The sequence below is a fragment of the Astyanax mexicanus genome, chromosome 13 (genome assembly GCF_023375975.1).
Source record: "Astyanax mexicanus isolate ESR-SI-001 chromosome 13, AstMex3_surface, whole genome shotgun sequence".
Taxonomy (NCBI): domain Eukaryota; kingdom Metazoa; phylum Chordata; class Actinopteri; order Characiformes; family Acestrorhamphidae; genus Astyanax; species Astyanax mexicanus.
In genome coordinates this window covers 44,694,237-44,715,160 of record NC_064420.1, presented here as the reverse complement: position 1 = coordinate 44,715,160, position 20,924 = coordinate 44,694,237, and the positions used below count along the sequence as shown (strand labels likewise).

The 20,924-nt window shown below is 37.6% G+C and overlaps 1 protein-coding gene across 2 annotated transcripts; it reads right to left on the bottom strand.

Annotated features, from left to right (window-relative positions):
- Positions 1 to 1,675: 1,675 nt before the first annotated feature.
- mylk2 (myosin light chain kinase 2) lies at positions 1,676 to 20,835 on the bottom strand. 2 transcript variants are annotated; one of them, XM_049463228.1, is made up of 16 exons: positions 20,728 to 20,835; positions 18,150 to 18,448; positions 16,647 to 16,732; positions 15,670 to 15,754; positions 12,417 to 13,506; positions 11,065 to 11,264; positions 7,786 to 7,888; positions 6,749 to 6,842; positions 6,549 to 6,658; positions 5,393 to 5,534; positions 5,231 to 5,301; positions 4,998 to 5,126; positions 3,761 to 3,832; positions 3,446 to 3,526; positions 3,208 to 3,340; positions 1,676 to 2,951 (listed from the first exon to the last, which is right to left on the bottom strand). In XM_049463228.1, the coding sequence occupies exons 2-16, from the start codon at positions 18,406 to 18,408 to the stop codon at positions 2,871 to 2,873; spliced, it is 2,736 nt and encodes a 911-aa protein (XP_049319185.1). In that variant the 5' UTR covers positions 18,409 to 18,448; positions 20,728 to 20,835; the 3' UTR covers positions 1,676 to 2,870. The 2 variants fall into 2 exon arrangements, with proteins under 2 accessions (XP_049319185.1, XP_049319186.1); XM_049463229.1 differs by having other exon boundaries at positions 15,679 to 15,754.
- Between the last annotated feature and the right edge of the window lie 89 nt (positions 20,836 to 20,924).

Here is a 20,924-nt window from a genome sequence, read left to right as displayed (position 1 = left end):
CCTTTTGTGTCACAACATAGCTGTGCAAATTTCATATAAACACTGAATAACAATACATTTTACAAGATTTAATCTGAATTAACACATCATTACACATATAGAGAAATATATCCTTCAATTTAACCCCTAAAATGCCTTGTCCCATATACGAGCTACAGGTGTAGGTGATACAAAACCCGTCTTCTCTGCAGTAAAATAATTCAATAATAATAATTTCAATATGCATGTTTGAAAATAGACGTAAAAAATAGACAAACATAATAAAATGGAAGGTTTGGAGACATGAACTGTTTTTATTCAGAAAAATACTGATTTTAAAATGAAGTCCAGGAAAGAGCCAACTTTATGATTTTATTCATTATATTTTGACAGATTTTCTTAAATATCTGTTTATATTTTTAATTACAGTTACAATTATGATTTTCAGTAATGTTACTTATCAAACATGGAAGCTTTTTATGTAATGCTTAAATAGAAATCCTTAAGATTTAGTGGTGTAATATCAGGCAGACACCTGACAAAAATCCTGGCCTGTTAACTTTTTCTACATTTTCTACAGTTTTCTTTGATGTGGGGGGTGCAAAGAAAATTGTCCAGCCTGTCTTGCATTTTGCCATAACAGGGAGGGCAGCTGGAAATGTGTTTTCTGTGTAAGTTGAAGTCTTATAAATGAGACAATCATTTTGCGTGCAAAAAAAGCACAGTATTTTAAAGATGACCCACATGCAGCTCTGGAAAAATTAAGAGAGCACTTCAGTTTCTCTGATTTTGCAATTTATAGGTATATGTTTGAGTAAAATGAACATTGTTGTTTTATTCTTTAAACTACAGACAACATTTCTCCCAAATTCCAAATAAAAATATTCTCATTTAGAGCATTTATTTGCAGAAAATGAGAAATGGCTGAAATAACTACAAAGATGCAGAGCTTTCAGACCCCAAATAATGCAGAGAAATCAATATGTGGTATCACAGTTTTAATTTTGCATCTTGTCATGTTCTCCTCCACCAGTCTTACACACTGCTTTTGGATAACTTTATGCTGCTTTACTCCTGGTGCAAAAATTCAAGCAGTTCAGTTTGGTGGTTTGATGGCTTGTGATCATCCATCTTCCTCTTGATTGTATTTTAGAGGTTTTTAATTTGGTAAAATCAAAGAAACTCATCATTTTTTAGTTGTCTCTTCTTTTCCCAGAGCTGTATATGAGTCACAGCTGAGAATACCTTCTTATCATGAGGAACAGTGAGGAACAGCGCCACGCCGTGGTTATTAGCATTAAGTGCTGGGAAAGGGAGACTGTTGTACTTTAAAATAAGAGGAGCTTAAAGAGAGACCCTGTGGATATGTACTGCCAATAGAATAGGACTCTCTGGAGTAGATCATTTAACATGAATGCATTGACACACCTAATGCCAAATGCCATGTGTGGACTAGAGGGGTATAAAGACCCCCTGAATTGATCTGTGGAGCAGTGGAACAGTGTTCTCTGGAATGATGGCGCTCCATTAGAAAGCCTTCCCAGAACAGTAGAGACTAATACAGAGCACAATTACTCAGCAAACATGGCATAAACTAGTTTTAAAACCCAAAAATTCCCCTTTGATAAAACGAAGAATGAGCAGGTGTCTCCATACTTTTCTCTTTCATATAATATAAATACAATTGTACACTGTGTACATTTACTTGCCACTTTATTGGTGCACAGTTAAAGACTGTAGCTTTACATATATACACACACATATGTATAGCCACATGTACGGAGTCACAGCTGTTAAACATAGAAAGAAGTTATTTATTTATGATTTTTATTTGAGTTCCTGTTCCTACTTCCTCTATACAGCTCTAGAAAGCTGTAGTATATATAAATACTGTCTTAGAATGAATACTTATGATGCCTTTCCATCAATAAACAGCATTTCCTGTTTAACACATACATGCCTTCCTTCCTTCACTGAATCCAGCATATAGCTAACAATAATATGTTTATCAACATTATGTTTATCTATCATCGCTGTTTATTTTTTCAATTTTTGGTTTACTTTACAGTTTGAGCACAGCAGCTGACCTACACAATGAATTTCATGATGAATTGACCAATAGAAATGCTCCAAAATTACTTAAAAAAATCTTTTTACACTGACTTTCATTGAAAGTGGACATTTTTAGTTCTCATGTAAATCTGCTGTTTTCGAAACACATGTTTTTCTTTTTTTTTTTACACAATTTGTAAAATATACATTTTGACAGGGGGTATTACTTGATGTATCAGCTATTACAATAATGGCATAACTGCATAAAATCAATCATTTAAGGGGGGCTGGCTCTGGGTGATTCAGAGGGCTAAGCGCTGCCACTATGATCTGGAGATTACCGGTTCGAATCCTGTTTATGTAGCTTGCCATCAGCTGCCGGAGCCCTGAGAGAGCACAATTGGCCTTGCTCTCTCTGGGTGGGTAGATGGCACTCTTTCCCCTCATCACTCCAAAGGGTGATGTGGATCAGCACAAGGCGTCTGTGAGCTCATGTATCAGAACCGATTTGCTGCGCCTTCCTCCGATTGCGCTGTGATGCTACTCTGCTACTCTACTTTGAAAAGAGGCAGAGTCTGACTTCACATGTATCGTAGGAGGCATGTGCTAGTCTTCACCCTCCTGGTGTTGGGGAATCACTAGTGATAGGGGAAGTCCTAATGAGTGGGTTGGTTATTTGGCCATTTAAATTGGGGATAAACTGGGAAATCAATTTAAAATAAATTATATACAAAAAAAAATCATTTGGCACATGTTTTACATAATCATGTAAAGCCAATAGCCAAAGTGGACATAATGAATAATGCTACATCTTACATACATTCACAAACAAATCCTAATCACACTCCCATGGATGTAAGAGACCCTGAACTGCAGATCTTCTTAAACCTATTGGCTGCAGCGATCGCAATATAGTTTTTCTGTAGAAAGAGAGAGAAAGAGAGAAATAAGAAACTAATTCTTTTGATCCATAATGTTTTTATCATTCTGAAATTCTACATTAATTTGTATTTATTTTTTGTTTGTTCACTCATTTACTGGCCAAATGTAATGTACGTATGTGTAAAATTATAATTTTAAATTCACTAAATAAACAGAATTAGTACTTTTACTTTTATACTGCATAATATTTAAGTTTGTTTTCAGTAGAAGTTTTGTTTGTTTATTATCATGTACCTTCCACAATCTGCGGGCCATGTATTTCTTGAGCAGGACCTGCGACTTCAGGACGATATTACTGCCCTTGGCTTTCTCTGAAATGTTGTTCAGCCACGGGTGCTTAAGACACTGAGTAGCACTAAAACGACCACTTCACAAACAGGGAGGAACAAAACAGATCAGTCATATTAGCCTAATCTATCATATTAACACATTCAGTTCTATTGACAATTTTTGTTTTACAGATTTATCTCACCTCCGCTCTCTGATCAGCAGGTTGGAGACAAAGTCTTTGGCATCATCAGAGACGTGCTCAAAGGCATCCTCATCAAAGTACCTAAACAAAGAAAATCATTAGTACTGTGTTTAAAATAAATAAAACTTATTAAGGAGAAACATTTCAACCAACAACAACAACAACAAAAAAACACGGAAAACACTGCCACTGTCCCTGCCATTGTTTTGCATGATAGTGTATGTATTTAATGATGAATGCTTAAATGTGTGCCAGCCATGAAAGCAACATGAAGGACGCACACACACACACACACACACATATATATATAAGTACCAGTTGACCGTCAGCACATTGTTGAGGGTCTGGCTGTCATCATCACCCAGAAATGGAGAAAGCCCACTTAATCTGCAGAGTCAAAAAGAACATACTGGTGTCATTCCTCTGCTGAACACTGGGAACACAAAGGGCCCTATTTTAGTGATCTTTAGGCGAGGTGTAAACTTCACACCATGCATTCCTGTTTAGGGTGCATCATAGTGCACCTGCTTGCCAAGATAGCAATGAACGTCTGACTGTTGATGTCTGTCTAGGTTGTATTCAGTCAGTGGTGCACCTGTGCTTTTCATTGCCAAGATAGCAATACGCCAGAAATTTACCTGAACACACCTCACTTCCAGACCACCACGCCCATATATAGTGGTTGGTGTGGTGCAGTGGATAACTCCACCGCCTGCCAGTGAGCCACCATGTATGAGACTGGGGTTCAATTCCAGGTCTGGGTGTCCATACTGTGCTACATCAATAACAGTCCCTGGGCAAGACTCCTAACACTACTGTACATTGGCCCACATCTGTAATAGGAATAACCTTGTAGTCGCTCTGGATAAGAACGTCAGCTAAATGCTGTAAATGTAAACATAGCATCGTTGCTATTTAAAAGGCGCAGGCAGAGGGCATTAAAATAGACTCTTGTCGTTTTCGTGGTGTAAGATAGCAATGAGCATAGTGACACACCTTGCACAGGGTGTAAGATAGAGCCCTAAAGCTTCAGGGATTTCAGATCACAGGAAAATACATTATATGTCCAAATGTTTGTGAATACTCCTTCTAATCTAAATCCAAATCTAATGGATCCAGCTACTTTATGCTGTTCTCTGGAATGATGATGCTCCATCAAGTACTATTGGGTGGTGATCATCTAACATCCTGACCTAATCCTGACCTAATTTTGTTGCTGAATCCAAGTGAATTTTCACAGTGGAGGGTTGCAAAGACTTTTGATAGACACATGAACACAGAATATATAGTACTTATAGAGCATTAGATTGGAAGGAGGAGTTTAAGGCATGTTCCTCTCTCACAGGCTCCCCTGGACAGTAGAGACAGTTACTCGCACAAAAGCAGTAATGGTGTCCCAATACTTGTGCTGTCTCTCTGCAAAGTGCAGCCATAGAACATCCCAGTGCATCCCAATGGCCCAGTGGACTCTTACCAATTTAGTTTGCATATCATCAGTATTATTCAATGACACTTTATTTATTCTACGTGATATTAGGTTAGGCATACTTACAGCATGTATGTGACGACTCCTAGAGTCCACATATCTGTAGGGAAGGACACAAAGTCAAAGTTGACCACCTCTGGAGCCAAAAACTCAGGAGTCCCAAACGACACTCTCAGCTTCTCTCTGGGTTTGTACCTATACACATCAAAAATAATAAATTTTATTCACATACTGCCAATTCTAATTCTGATCAATTCAGTTAACCTGAATACTTCACACACTCAACACACACAGTCTACCTTCTGGCAAGCCCAAAGTCGATGATCTTAATCTGATGACCAGGCCGGTTTACACACAGGATGTTTTCAGGCTGAAAGCAGAGCACAGGGGTCTGTGAACGATAATTTGATCCCATATCATCCACAGATCTTTACCTGCTGCAGCCTCCTGTAGAGTCTTACCTTCAGGTCCAGGTGAAGGACGTACATCTGGTGCATGTACTGAACTCCCTCACAGATCTGCTTCACAAACACCATGGCGTCCACTTCAGTCAGCGGGCTGTTCTCATCCACGATCCTCTCAAACAGCTCTCCTCCCTCCACACTGCCATCATTAAACACACCATTAAACACATCTTGTAGGTACTTATATAATTGATGTTGTGTTAAAATTCTACAAACTCTTTAAAAATTTTGGGACTACAAGGGCAAAACCATAGAACAGGTCTCACTAACAGGCATATCAGATGCTGGACCTGTAAATATTAATATAAACTATTTAGAACTATTGAAAACTTTCATTTTGGCTGAGTTGTGTGTCGTTAAGGCATGCCCAGCAGTCAAAAATCTCTCACCAAGAGGTACACTACTCAAAAATAGCCTCTGATAGGGCTTTTGAACAAAAATGACCATGTTTCTTGAACTGGTTTTATTCTAGTTTTATTATGCATCAGTTTAAATGGAATGAAGAATATTTTATAGAATGTCATCAACAGATTTCAGAACCATTTTTTTTTGGTGGAAATGCAAAAACCAGAGAAGCAAGCCCATTACATGTTAGAGGAAAAGAGCTACATTAAGTTTTTTTATGGGCTCAGGGTGGTCCAGCGAACTAACACACTGCCACAATGATCGGGAGATCGCTGGTTTTGAATCTCAGTCATGCAGGTTGCCATCAGCTGCCGGAGCCCTGAGAGAGCACAATTGGATTTGCTCTCTCTGGGTGGATAGATAGCGCTCCTTCCCCTTATCACTCCTAGGGTGATGTCGATCAGCACAAGGCATCTGATGTATCAGAACCGAGTCACTGAGTTTTCCTCCGAGCACACTGTGAAGCTACTCAGTAATTCTACATAAGTAGCAGTTGGAAAAGAAGCAGTGATTGGCTTTACATGTATTGGAGGAGGCATGTGCTAGTCTTCACCCTCCTGGTGTTGTGGCATCACTATTGATAGGGGGATATACAGCTGACTAGGAGCTAAAGAAAGTCTTTTTAAATAACAGCAGGGGGAAGCACTTTTACGCCCTTTTGAGCCAAGAGTCTAATCAGTGAACACCTGTAATCATTTTCATATCTGCCTGAAACATAACTGTAGGCAATAAACAAAGCATCACTCACTACTCCAGTATCAGCACTACTTGATTTTTGGCCTCGAAGGCGTCGTACAGCTGCAGGATGTTGGGGTGGCTCAGCTGGTTCATCACCTGGATCTCATTCAGTGCCGTTTCCTGTCACACATGGAAAGTTCTGCAGTTGGCTTCTATTCATCTCCACACAATTGGCCCTTAATGAGCTCTGACAGGAGAGCAGCAACTCACCCTGTCTTTGGCTCCTCTCGCACTGATAAGCTTGGCAGCCAGTCTTAACCCCGTTTTGTTGTCTGTGCATTTGTGCACTTTGCCAAAACGTCCACTGAAAGAACAGAGAAATCACTCAGTTGGTGTCATTTATATTTAAACCCAAAATTCACCCGTCTTAGATATGGCTGTAATTGTGCAGTTAACTCACACAATAGAGCTTTAAAACATTTGTATATAATGATCACCCATAACATTAAAACTTGTATAGAATTGCGTAGATCCCCCTTATGGCACTAAAAACTGGCATAAAAAACTGTAAAAACTATAAAAAAGTTGCACAAGTGTGCAGTGCACACTCCACTTGCCCATATTATGCACTTGACTTGCAGCACTGTGCAGTGCATAGACTTCTTACTGTTTTTTATGTTTTTGCACACAGACTATAAGCTTAATATAAAAATTTTGTTTAGAAAGTATTTTCAATTCTAAACCATGTTTAATTATATTAGATTAGAGGAAAGTCATTCAGACATCATTCTTGTAGCCTAATTTAATGGATCATTGTTTGCATTGTTTGTGTTTTAATCTTTCAGAGATCTGTTCTTAATAAACCTTTTTCTTAAATTAATAGTTCTATGCTTCTTCAGTGCTGCAATGTTAACTATCATAATTCTGAACAGATTTCACTCATTCAAATAGCCCAAAAATGATTTTAAAAAGCTCAGTTTTAATGCTCTACCTACTAAAGAATGTCGAGTTTAATTCGGGCTCGGAGTCATAAAGACAGTGTGTGGGGCGGAACTGGTCGGGCTCGGGCTAATCTAATCTAAGCTCTAATTTGTCCTCATTCTAACACGTCCCTTTTAAGGCTTGACTGTTTCCCCTTAACAGGTTCCCACGGGAACTATATAATCAGTGGCATTCACTTCACCTTTTAGTGGTTTTAATGTTATGGCTTACTGGTCTGCTGTGTACAATAGGTTGTGGGATATATTTGTATATGTATATTAAAGCAGTTTTTTATAAAGAAATAAGTGTAAGTATACAGTAGTTACCCTCCCAGCACTTCTCTGGTGTGGATGCTGTAGTCGCATGGTGGGCTGGGCCTCAGAGACACACACCTGTGTGGGAAAGGGGCTTGCTGAGGGGGGACATCATCTGAGAACAATGAGATGTATTTACATGTTGTTAACTGACCTTAGATACCTTATGATAAAGTTAAATACAATAAAAAACTTAAGATAAAAAGGAAACAATATATTTAATTTAATCTTTATTAAGTTGTATTATTTTCAACACTGTCTAAAAAAACCCTGATCTGTTTATTAGTTATTATTTTTCTTAAAGCTTATTAAAGATCAGATTGGGGCTGGGCAATGTTAAAAACTGATTTCCAAATATCATCGCGTATATTATACTATGATTTACACACTTTTTTTTTTAATTAAACAGAACTAATTATACTCTTTGCAATAAAACACACAGTTGGTCAGTGTTTTTGGTCAGTGACAATATTCATGATATACTTATACATCACTTAATCACTTAAACATCAATAAATATATATTGTGCGTTAAAAAAATCTGAAAAAATGGTCCTGAGTGAAAAATATAAAATATAATTTAAAATATAGTCACATTGTCAATCTGATCAGCAGTGAGATATGTCAAACTTCTTTCATTATTATAATATTTAATATATTTGTAATAATTGGTTACAATGATTCATGTAATAATTCATCTCTGTCATTTTAATGGAATCTTCCATTTAAAGTTTAATAAATATAATATAATAATGTAATATAATAAATAGTGTTCTAAACAAAATCTGTTTTTACTCTGACAAAAACAGAATGGCAGTGGGTCATTTATTGACTTTATTGACTAATCCAGCTTTTAATGTGTTCAGCGCCATGATGCATGGTTTGTATTCACTTATCACATGTCCAGAAGGCTTGGTGTCATGGTGCGATATGCAATTTTTGTCCCCAGGTCACCTTTAGTCTTTATTAAAGGCACTTTGCCAGCCAAATGTCCAGTGTGTGGTTCCATCAGGACAATGCTCACCCACATGTTGCTGCTTTCTCAAGAGCATGTCTTAAAGACACAGTTACTATGCCATGGAGTCCCTGATTAAAAAATGTGAGGGATGCAATTCAATGCATTATTAACACTCCAGCCATATCGCAAAATATGCAGAAATATTCAAACTGCATTTATCTATCTAACTATCTATCTATCTATCTATGATCAGGATCAGCATCACCAGTCAGTCCAGATAAAGGGATTAATGGCTGCAGTATTTTAAGGATATATGTGAGGCAGGGTGTGATCTGGGGGTGTAATTGGTAGCTGTTAGCTGCTCATTGTGTATTAGTCATGCTGAATTTGTTTGATGGGTTTGTCTTCTGCTGTGGTTTTTGTGTGAAAGAACAAAGCGAGGCGGCATGCGGGGCATGCTGACACCTGATCTATAACGTTCCCTGTGTGTCAGGGCTGTGCCAGTGTATGAACAGCTGCAGGTAATGTTTAGGGGACAGGGATGTGGTCTGGAGGGAAAAAGGATTACGCTGTTCTGGAGAACATTCTTCACAAATTTCAAAGGTCAATTTACTAAAGCGACCTTGAATCACACGTACTTAATGTTTGTCCAGTGCATTACTGCTCTATATACTGGGATTCACTTACTGCATATGGGCCATAATCATCACTTTGTGCAATATTAATCAATTTATACTTTTAATTATACCGCAGTTAGTTCCGACCCGGCAATGTAATTGGCTAAGAGGCATTCTATGAGTGCCATTATCAGACAATAATGCACTGTAATCGAAACTCTTCATATATTACTCCACCACACACAGGTATCCTAGCAACGATGCAGCGCTTACAAGCCAAACAGCGCAGCCTGCATCCTCGTGCCTATGACCGCAGCACAGCAGTGCCATTATTACATGTTAAAGCGGTCCCTATTGTGTATTATTGCTAATATAGAGAAATACATTAAATACACTGTTCGGAAGTTTGAACGATTGTAACAGGATAGCCAAGTTGTTGCCAGGACTGGTGCAGGTTAGCCACGATGCTAACAAGCAGTCTCAGCAGGGTTTGAGCTGCAATGCGAACAGACACAGCAGCCGGGCTCAACAGGGTTGGGGCTATTTACCTGCTATGGTAACAGCCGTCCTCGGAAGGGATAGAGTCACAAAGTTAAATGTGTAAATTAGCTAGAAAGGGTTTAGTGCATTTAGAAAGCATTCTGTTTGAAATACAATATATCACTCTGAGTTATGTATGCATGCTGCATGTGTGTTCTTCTACTCCCGTTGCCTGTAATAGCTTATAAAAGAAAACGGACAGAAAAAGGAGTGAATCAGGAAAAGCCCCCAGACTGTTTTCAACCCATAAATTAGGATTTATGGCCTCGGCCATGTTGGCTTGTAACCAACCACTGCAGAGCCATGGAGAGAGCATCACAGTACTGTGTACAATCAGATGCAAGACATTTGCATGTCATGAATATTTATTAGTAAAAGTTGAAACACTGATATTTTTCCCCGTCAACTTCTCCACTGAACTAAAACAGCCTGAAACAAAAGTACCGACAACTTTTTTTCACAAAACTGCCTCACAGGGTATTCATTTATACTAGAGACCACAGCAAACTTAATGAAAATATGATGAAATGAGACCTTTAACAGTGGGCCTCAGCAAGGTTTCAGCAGCAATGCTAACAGCCCCAGCTTCTGATCTTGGCAAGGTTGGTGCAGGATAGTCACAATGCTAAGCTCCAGCTTTGACAGGGTTCGAGACGCTATGCTAACAGACACAGAAGTCATGTTCAGAAGGTTTGGAGCAGGTTAGCCACAATGTTAATAGTTGGCCTTTAAAGGAACAGAACCGTGATGCTAACAGGCTTGGCAAGACTGTAGCATACAAAGCAGGAGGATGGAGGCATAGCTAAATATGAAGCATTTGTTGAGGTCTGGGATGCTGATGCTATAGTGCAACACATACAAGTGGAGAAAAAAGCCCTGTGCACCTTTAATTTGTGTGAAAATCATTTATACGAGTAACTAGTGTAATGGTACATGGTTTAATGCCAAACCATCATGTTATGAGGGTCATAGTTCATTGCACTTTCAAAAACTGTAAGCTGTATTGTTTTGATAACTGTAGTCTTGTTTGTACCCCTCTGCCTATCTCTATTTCTCTCACTATCCCTATAAAAATAGAGTAACTGATACATGTGACTCTCTTTATTCTTTATCTCTCACTGTTCTCAAATTTGATTTGAAATGTATGAAAATTAAATATTTGCAGAAATGGCTTTACCTATCACTTTGAGGCAGGTTTTGGGAGGGGTTTTGGTCTGGGTCGTGCTTCGCTCTGGTGCAGCTGGACTTATTCTGATCTGTATTCCTCCAGCCAGCATCTGTCCCGGGCTTGTTGATCTTGCTGCCACAGTACCAGGCTTCACCAGTAGTGGTGCTGATGCGGGAGTGGACTCAGCCTTACCTCCAGAACCCTGAAATCTGGGCAACAGCAAAATTAAAGTGTTTTATTGAAGTTTGGCAGAGGTAGTTTATTGGCAGTGTGTGGTACATTCACAGTACAGGACTGTCATTATGAAATCTTTCGGAAAATGTGTTTTTTACCATAGTGCAGGGTAGTGTTTTGACTTCATATTATTTATGTTGGTCCATTCATTATGAAACATGAAGAGCAGTTGGAATTTTAAATGGGGTAATGTGTGGTTGAGGCTCATTCCAATACTTGATCTTGGTCCTTGGACTTTACATTACACTGGCATGCCAAAGGTTACAGGACAGTAACAACTGTTGTGTGCCGTTACTTTTGCCATGTCCCACTGAAGCTAAAAAACTGACCTGCAGGATATGTGTTTGGGTATCCTGCCTTCTGCGATTTCCCCTCTGTGAGTCCCTTATCTGTTCTATTCTTAAAACATACTTTTAACTGATTTTGCAAATGAACTCTTCATTCAGTCTCTCATCTATCTGGCTTGCACTTGGATAATTCACATTAGTGCTGTGCGATATGACGATAAATATCGTGGGGACGATAGAAAAGTGTCTACCGTGCTACTTACCTTCTATCCTCCCTATCGTTTCTACAGTAATTTTATCAATTATTCATGCAAATATATAAAGTAGGCTACGATGAAATGTATTGGCGTAGTCACTTTGCATAAACTCGGTTTTCAACTCATGAGGTGAACAATGGAGACGCATTGTTCTTTTGAAAAAATTAGCTACTGCATCTACCTCATCTGTTTTCATTTGTTACTTATATATATATTGCTGCACTAAAAGGTAGTAATTCTCAGTTGTGAAAGTTGGGTTTAATGTCACTTTGAAATAAAATTGGAAAAAAGTAAGCAATGACATTATTTTGTCATATTTTTCGAAGAATAACTGAAAACATACTTAAATGTGGTATATCATTATATACTGTATATCGTTATTGTGATATAAAAAATTCCATATCGTGATATATGATTTTTCCCATATCGCCCAGCACTAATTCACTTTTATTGTACGTATGTGAACATTTTATTATGAGGAAACCAGCAGAAATGAGAAATGGTCTGAAATGGTTCGAGTTATATAAAAAAAATGTTCAAGTAATATAAAAAGTTTATATTTTATGTCAATTGCTCGCTTTACCTTTGCAGGGATTCTGGACAACTAGCCACGTGTTTGAGGGTGGAGCCTACAGCTGTTGCGCTGGGAACCATCAAGCCAGCTGTTTTTGGTGCAGACAATGTTGAACCACTTGGTGATTTTTTTGTTTCCAGCTGTTTTGTGGTTTGAGAATTCGTTGAGGGTTTTTCAGAAGCTGGTTTTTGCGATGTTGCAGCAGATGCACCTACAGCCATCACATTTACAGGTTTATGGCTGGATGTCACAGTCTCTGTTGGTGGAGTTTTGGGTGTTGAGGTGATTGGGGCTGGAGTTGGAGACGTTGTTGTTGTTGTTGTTGGTGGAGAAGTCACTCCATTCGTCTTGATTTGTCCTGGCAGATGATTTGATGCTTGCTGAGCTCCTGCTACTGTTGTAGTTTTGGTGATTGTACAGTTTGGCTGTTGTGAATCTGGTGTTGCCGATACATGTGGTGATGGTGTAGTAGATGAAAACTTTCCCAAGCTTTGAGAAGTGGCTACAGGAACTGCTAAACATGCCTTCTGAGAACTTTGAGGTAAAGGTGGTGGTGCTTTTATCTCTGTTATGGTAAATGAATTTGGTGGATTATTGGGTACAGAAGAAGTGGCCACCAGGCCAGCTGGTTTGGGCGTATTCTGATTAGATGGTAATGCTGGAGCTCCTGAGACTGTGGGTTTTGTAGTTGTGGTGGCTGGTGAAGTTGATTTAACAGGAGAAGGCACCTCTGTTGGTTTTAATGCTGTCTGATTCTGTGATGTTATTGTTGAATTTTTTATAATGACAGTCTTCGGTGCAACCTTTGGTGGAACCTTTAAGGTCGCTGTCGTTGTGGGTGGAGCCACTCCAGTTGACTTGGAAGGTTTTTGGCTTGATGATGATAATGATGATGATGATGATGATGATGTAGCTCCATCTATTTTGGCCATATTTGCAGGTTCGTGACTGGGCTGTGATGCTGCCAACTGTGGCACCACAATCGATAATTTTTTGTGAACTTCTTTGCGAGGTTGAGGCTCATGCTGATCTTTGGCCTCTCTGATTATAAGTGCTTCTCCTTTCGGACCCTCACCTTCACTGTCTTCAATCAGCACACCTGTGAAGAAGAACAAACGGCAAATTCCATAGGGATGTAAAGATCTATCAATTAATTGTGAGGCATTGATATAAAGGCAGTAGAATGTCAAATGACTCCACACAATGGCTGTATATAAATATGAATGCAGTGGTTCTATTCCCTTTAATTCTGTAGGAATGGAGCCAAAAATGTCTGCCATGTTACCAAACCAGAGTCCAGAGGCAGAGCCGGACTCATTTACTCATTTGATAAACCTGCCTTCTTTACAGCACTATGTTTCTTATGGATTCCTAACTGCTTGTAATATAGAAGAATAATGTTTAACCCTTGTGTGGTGTTCATATTTTTGTTAATCAATTACTTTGTTACTTGTTATGATTTGTTTATATTAAAATGCTTTACACATGCTTGCTTCACCTAAACTGCAAGCAATATAAACAGCTTACATGGTTAATATTTGCCCTTTACCTTTCTTATGTTACATTTCTTTCAAAAAGTGCTACTCTTTTTTTTATTAGTTTTTTAATAAAATTTAAAAGAAAATGAATTTAACTCAAGATATGAACATTTACAAATGAAGCAATGTTTATTAGCCCTTGGCCAAACAAACTGTATGTAATCTAAATGTGTAGGGGGGGGGGGGGGGGTGTACAGTGTGTGTTTATCGAAAATGTGTTTTGATATATGTTTTTCACAAAAAATGAGCCAATGCCAAAGAGTTTGAGTTAGAAAAAATATTTTTTTTGTATCATTTGATGAAAAATGAAAACGGGTCCCACAGACCCGAACACCACACAAGGGTTAATGGTGTTTTTACACCTGTACTTCGTTTCTATGGTTCGGATTAGTTGATGAATTTGTTTATTTGGAGCGTTTCCCGCTTTTGGTTTAGTTTTGTTTCACACAGGCATAAACCGAAATGCATATTATCTACTCTGATTGGCCAGAGCTGTATGGCGCAGGAGCGAGAAAGTAAATACATTGAAAAGATTCCGTGTTCCAGTTTATATAGCTGCTTTAACACAGGTCTGCAGCACAAGGCTGCGTCTGTGAGCTGATGTATCAGAACCGAGACGCTGCAGTTTCCTCCGAGTGCACTGTGATGCTACTCAGCAATGCTGCATCAGCAGCAGTTCAAAAAGAGGCAGAGTCTGACTTCACATGTATTGGAGGATGCATGTGCTAGTCCTTACCCTCCTGGTGTTGGGGCATCACTAGTGATAAAGGGAGTTCTAATGAGTGGTTAGGGTTTTTGGCCGTGCAAATTGGGGAGAAAATGAAAAAAAAAAAAAAAAGATTACTTAAAGAAAATTAAAAATGTGCCAATAAACATTTACCCAGAGTCTAGGCATGTTGACTGCTTCTACAAACATTAGTAAAAGAATAAATCACTCTTAAGAGAAAGATATCACATATGATATGCAATTCTATGCAATATTATACCATACAATACAATACAACACAACACTATGTGGCTCCTGATACCATGATATGATATGCTATGATACATGGTACATACATTTTGCTATGCAAATCTATGCTATGCTATGCAACGATAAACAGATACATGATTTGATATGTAATGCTATGCTATGCAATGCATACTACAATGTGATACTACACTATGCTATGCTCACTATGCTTTATTATGCAATGCTAGGCTATGTGACTTCTCTGTACTCAATTATAATGCCTTGATTAAACCCAGCAAATTAGAGGAAGCCATATTACTTTATTCATTATTCATGGGCCTATCATAAAGGAACAACAGGATTTTATATGGGCATATATGCAATGGGCGTAAAATAAAACCACTTCTGACAATTCTGACAGAACAGAGGACAGTTTACCACACTGAATAAGTGCAGCTTGTGGCACCTTTAAGAGTGCATGTTTTAATGGGTATAGAACCTTTCTAGAACTTTACAGGTTCTTTATTCACAATGTTGCAACCCATGTTGGCTGACAATGATTTAATTTACCATTTATACTCCTGAGAGTTACAGAGGGCAGATCGGGGGCAGGGGGGTCAAAAAATAGTTCAGTGGTTAAACACACCTGTCAGTCAAATTTATGCCCAACAACTCTGAACACCATCAGCTCGGGAATCCGCTGGCTCTGTTTCACCTTTCCAGGCGAACGCTGCCAGAAACACATAGTGCTAATGAACAAAGTAGGTACCTGTCTGACCTTTCCCACACAGCACATTGAAAGCATTCTGCTTTATTTTCTCTCTGGGTAAATCCAGCCGCACATACACTTCATCCTGCGGGAGAAGAGATACGCAACAGTCAGAACTGTCATATAAATCTAGCATTGTTTTAATATTCATAGATTAATATAATAGACTGTAATGATTAACAGAATGGAATTTATTAGAGATTCAGTATAGCTCAACTCAGCTTGCTTTACAGAGTGTCCCTGATCATGTAATAGTAATAGCACAAGCAGCTTTACACAATTACACAATAAACAAACAGTATCAAATTAATATACAGGATAATATGAACTAGTGAAAGTAGATCTGTTATAACATCTAATTTTTTGGACAATATTTTCCTATAATACCAAAAACAATTGGGATAAACTAAAAAAAATTTAAATTCATGCCACTAATAATAATAATTTACACCATAATAATACAAAATAACATCATTTTAAAGAAGGTATTGCAGAGGTAATATTATATAAATCGAAATATAACAAATTTAAACAAATTTTAAATAATAAAAAAGTTTAAACAAATAACAAAAATAAACATGCAACATAGAATAAAATTCAATGTATTCTAAATAAAATCTACCATACATTCTGACCCATGATTTAAGCTAATAGGCTCCCCTTGCTATGAGAACAATAATGAACAATATTGAGATTAGCAAAAAAAAAAAAATCGAATTAATTTATATATATTGTTTGATACCTAAATCTATGTCATTATCATGACAGGCATGAATAAAAGAGAAATAAAAAAAAGCATAAAAAGCAACAAGATTTGGGTAAATGGGCAATATAACCAAGTCATATAGTAATAAAGAGGATAAATAAATAAAACAATTATAAATAAGACTGAGTCAGATTTAAAAAGCACATTTAAAACCAAGTACTTAGCTAAACACTGAATTAAGGTTTAAAGCTTAAAATATATCTGCACTCACCACTGACGTCCTGACTGGCAGGGATTTCCTTCTCTGCAGAGCGACTGCAGGTACAGATATTCTGTCACTGGATCTCTCCTCCAGACCTACAGTGGTTCAGTAAATATATATATAAAGTAAATTGTCAATATCATTCTTCCCAAGAACAACACAAGCCTTTTCTCTGCCTACTTGTTATTAAGAAACACCCTGATTTTTAACCCAGCTGACAATTTTTGATTTATAGAACATTTCTGAACATTACAGTTAACATTCTTAGAATGTTTAATCTGTCAGGTTTTCTAGATGTTCTTAGAACATTTAAATTTTATTTAACGTTTTTAAAAGTTCTGGTAATGTCGCTGCAATGCCACTTGTGTCAGTGGTTGAATTTGTTTTAGGAATGTTGCTTGTTAGTATTGTTAGTAATGTTAGTATTCATCTAGCTAAGAACGTTATGTGAGCATTTTAATAACATTGTATTGCTAATGATTATGTCACACACATTTTTATAACATTCCTGTAACATAATTATCTTATAAACGTTCTTATAAGGTTCTTTGGTAGCTGGGCTCACAGGACACAGCCCATATTCTCAGTTCTCAGTAGTGACAATGAGGTGTTTAAGAACCCCAGCAGCACTACTGTATCAGATCCACACATACCAGTACAACAACACTCACTAACACTGAGAGTCGAAGACCCATCACCCATCAAGTTATAATACAGCTCTGGAAAAAAATAAGACCACCTAAAAATTATACATTTCTTTGATTTTACCAAATTAAAAAAACTCTGAAATATAATCAAGAGGAAGATGGATAATCACAAGCCATCAAACCAAACTGAACTGATTGAATTTTTTGCACCAGGAGTAAAGGCATAAAGTTATCCAAAAGCAGTGTGTAAGACTGGTGGAGATTAGGAGGAGAACATGCCAAGATGCATGTGATTAAAAAAACAGGGTTATTCCACCAAATATTGATTTCTGAACTCTTAATTTTTTTATGAATATCAACTTGTTTTTTTCTTTGCACTATTTGAGGTCTGAAAGCTCTACATCTTTTTTTTTTTTTGTTATAAACAAATGTTTTAAATGACAATTTTTTATTTGTAATTTGGGCAAAATGTCTGTAGTTTATAGAATAAAACACCAATGTTCATTTTGCTCAAATATATACCTATAAATAGTTAAATCAGAAATACTGATTCAGAAACTGAATCTTAAACTTATTTTTTTTTCCAAAGCTATAGCTGCTCTGTGGTGGATTTCTTTCAGGGTAAAAGTAGGATTATAATAATGTATGCAGAGAAACAAAAGGATAAGAAGTTAAATTTCCTGCTTTAACACCCCCTGTAATTTTAAAAGGGCTTATTAATGAGCTGATCAGTTAAATCAGAAACAGTGGGGTTAATCTATAATCTTTATATGACAGTAAAGGAACAGAAGTGTGGGACCACACACAGTTTAAATTAGTGCACTTCAGTTGAGGCCTGGGTGTGATGTGATGTTGGTGAACGTACCGCTTGCTAGATCCTCCAGTGCTGTCCTCACCTCCGCCACCGTCCTCTCCAGAGAGTCCAGCAGCCTGGCCTGGGCTGAGAGCTGGCTGGCTATGCTCTCCTGCTGCTTGCTGTGGTGGCTGCAGATCCCACACATGGAGCAGCCTCCTGCAGGGCTGCGGGACAGGAGCTGGTCCAGTTTACGATGCAGGTCGTCCATCCTGGCCTCCAGGGTGGCCGGGTCATGGGCACGGGGAGCAGGCCACCTCCCTGAGAGCATGCTCAGCAGCACTAAACCCAGCCAGCAGCAGAACTGAGAGCTAATTAGAACCAGAGCAATACAGGGTTAACAGGTGCAGAGTGACCAGTGACAGGAAGGGGTCTGTCTTTTTAGCTTTTATAACCTGTGTTAGACTAACTGAGATATTCTACACTCTGACCTTCTGATCGTTAACCTCAACTGAATATTACTATGACATCTCTTTTGTGTTTTAGCATAACTAACAGAGCTAACAGAGAACATTATAAGAATATTTAGCATTGTTTTAAGCTTGTAACATTACACATATAATGTTCCAGGAACGTTCCTTAAATGGGTGACATATTAATGGTTTACATCACAATGTTATTAGAACGTTTCTCCAACTACATTCACAGATATATGGATACTAATGTTATGTAATGTTACCAAAAAGCTTTAAAAACATCCAGAAAATCTGACAGGTTGAACATTATCAGAATGTAACAAGTAACATTCAAAAAACGTTTACTAACCAAAAACTATTAGCAGGGTAGCTGTTAAAATTTCATACAAACAATGCATAACAATACATATTCAACATTTTCTCTGAATGAACACATTATTACACACATAAATAAAAGACCTATGTGGATGGAATTAGTTCTCGGGGGGACGTCTGTGAAAAATATTTCGCTCAGTGAAAAAGCTCTTGCATCTGGACTGCAATTAAAAAAAACAGGAGGACCAGTGAGTTTTTTCAGGCTTTCTCGGTCACAAGACATCGCGTTCAGTAGCTCCTCCATTTCCACTTGCTGTTGTGTTTATGTGGATCTCCGTGGAAACGTGCACCCAAAGTGTAATTACAGTGCTCAGCAGTGGACAAATAGCTATTTTATTAAATGTGAGGAGACAAAACTCAGAGATGTAGATCCGGACAGGACTAAAAATCACCGGAGGAACACGGAGTTCAGCAAAAAACAGTAGATAATTCAGCCTGTAATTTTCTCAGAGGACGTCTGAGAAAAACACGTACATGGTCGTTCCGGACGGGAATAAAATCACAGAGGACCCACATAAAGGAGAAAATTACCCCAGGACCCCCAGAGAAACTAATCCTGTCTGGATAGGGCTAAATAGAGTTAACCTTTACTTTAAAGAACCTTTGTATATTTTATAAAGGTGTGTTAATAATTTAGGCATTTAAACTTGTTTAAAGATTGTCCACCCTGTCATCCATCTTACCATAACAGGATGGACAAATGCATGAAACTGTGAATAGTGAAATTATAAGTGATTAAGCTGTAAAATATAATTTCTGTATAGTCTGAAGTCTTATAATTATGATTGTCCAAAAAAAAAATCTTATTTAAGGGCCAAAACTAGTTACAATATTCTGATAATGGCCCAATTATTATACAAGGGATCACGGTTTCTTTTAAATAGGATTGGGTAAAATAGAAGAATATAAAAACTCGATATTCTTTAAATATACAAGCAATTCTTGATTTGAATTTAGTTTTAGTTCTTACATAACACCTTTTTTTTAGGTAGATTTGAAAAATCACATTAAATACTATTAAAACTATTGTTTCCTTTTTATTTTATTTATCAAAAAACTAATTAAAAAATTATTTAGTCAAAACCATGTAAGCACAATATCCCTTTTATGAAGCAAAAAACACAAAAACACAAGCTTTTCTACTGAGATTCCGTCTGACAGCCTCTATATGTAAAAATGTATAATCTCCATTATTCCATTTCAAATTAATTGCCCAGCACTACTGTTCACTAGCAGTGTAAAAAAATGTTGATATATTGAATCAATATTTGATATCAATTTGAATACTGCTGCCATTTTCAAAAACACAGTATCGATTTTTTATTCTAATTATTAGTTTAGATGTAAAGATTGGTGTCAGCTCTTTTAGTGTTGTTTATAAGTCCCACCCACTAAAAAAGCACCATTTACTGTGGTGTTAGATCCCTCTGCTCTGATTGGATACAAAGTAAACTCCTTTTTACTCAGATTTTATAAATATGTTGTATGTTTTAAACTATGACAAACAATCACAACCTATATCACTGCTTCCACTATCACAATATATTGCGATATATTGAATTATGACCCCTATATCATGATACTTATTGTATCACCCACTTTTTGCCAATACACAGGTAGATTTCTAACCCACCAAGGTCATTTAATGAAGATCAGAAGATAAAAAATGTGATCTTGCTTAAAATCATAATCAGCCTTGATCAATATTTACAAAAATTATACAAACCTGAACACTCACTAATGTTACACACCTGTAAAGCTTTATGATCATAAACAGAAAGAACAGAACATGGCCCTACCTGAAGACCCAGGAGTCAGCAGCTAGTCCACAGGAGGACCTTTAAAATGAGACTCCAGCACAGCCAGAGAGAGAGAGAGAGAGAGAGAGAGAGAGAGAGAGTGATCTAAGGGAATATTACTGCTGCCCACGCAAACAGCCACAGGAACAGCCTGTCAGATTCCTGCTTTATCTGAGCCTTGTAGCCTCCACACCAGA

Bases quoted from the DNA above. Each gene is read 5' to 3' on its own strand.
- mylk2 (XM_049463228.1), bottom strand. From the start codon at position 18,408: ATGCTCTCAGGGAGGTGGCCTGCTCCCCGTGCCCATGACCCGGCCACC. The intron at 11,265-12,416 runs GTAAAGCGAGCA...GCTGTTGCCCAG, and splicing joins TGTCCAGAATCCCTGCAAAG to ATTTCAGGGTTCTGGAGGTA. The intron at 6,843-7,785 runs GTAACTACTGTA...CTGTTCTTTCAG, and splicing joins ACCAGAGAAGTGCTGGGAGG to TGGACGTTTTGGCAAAGTGC.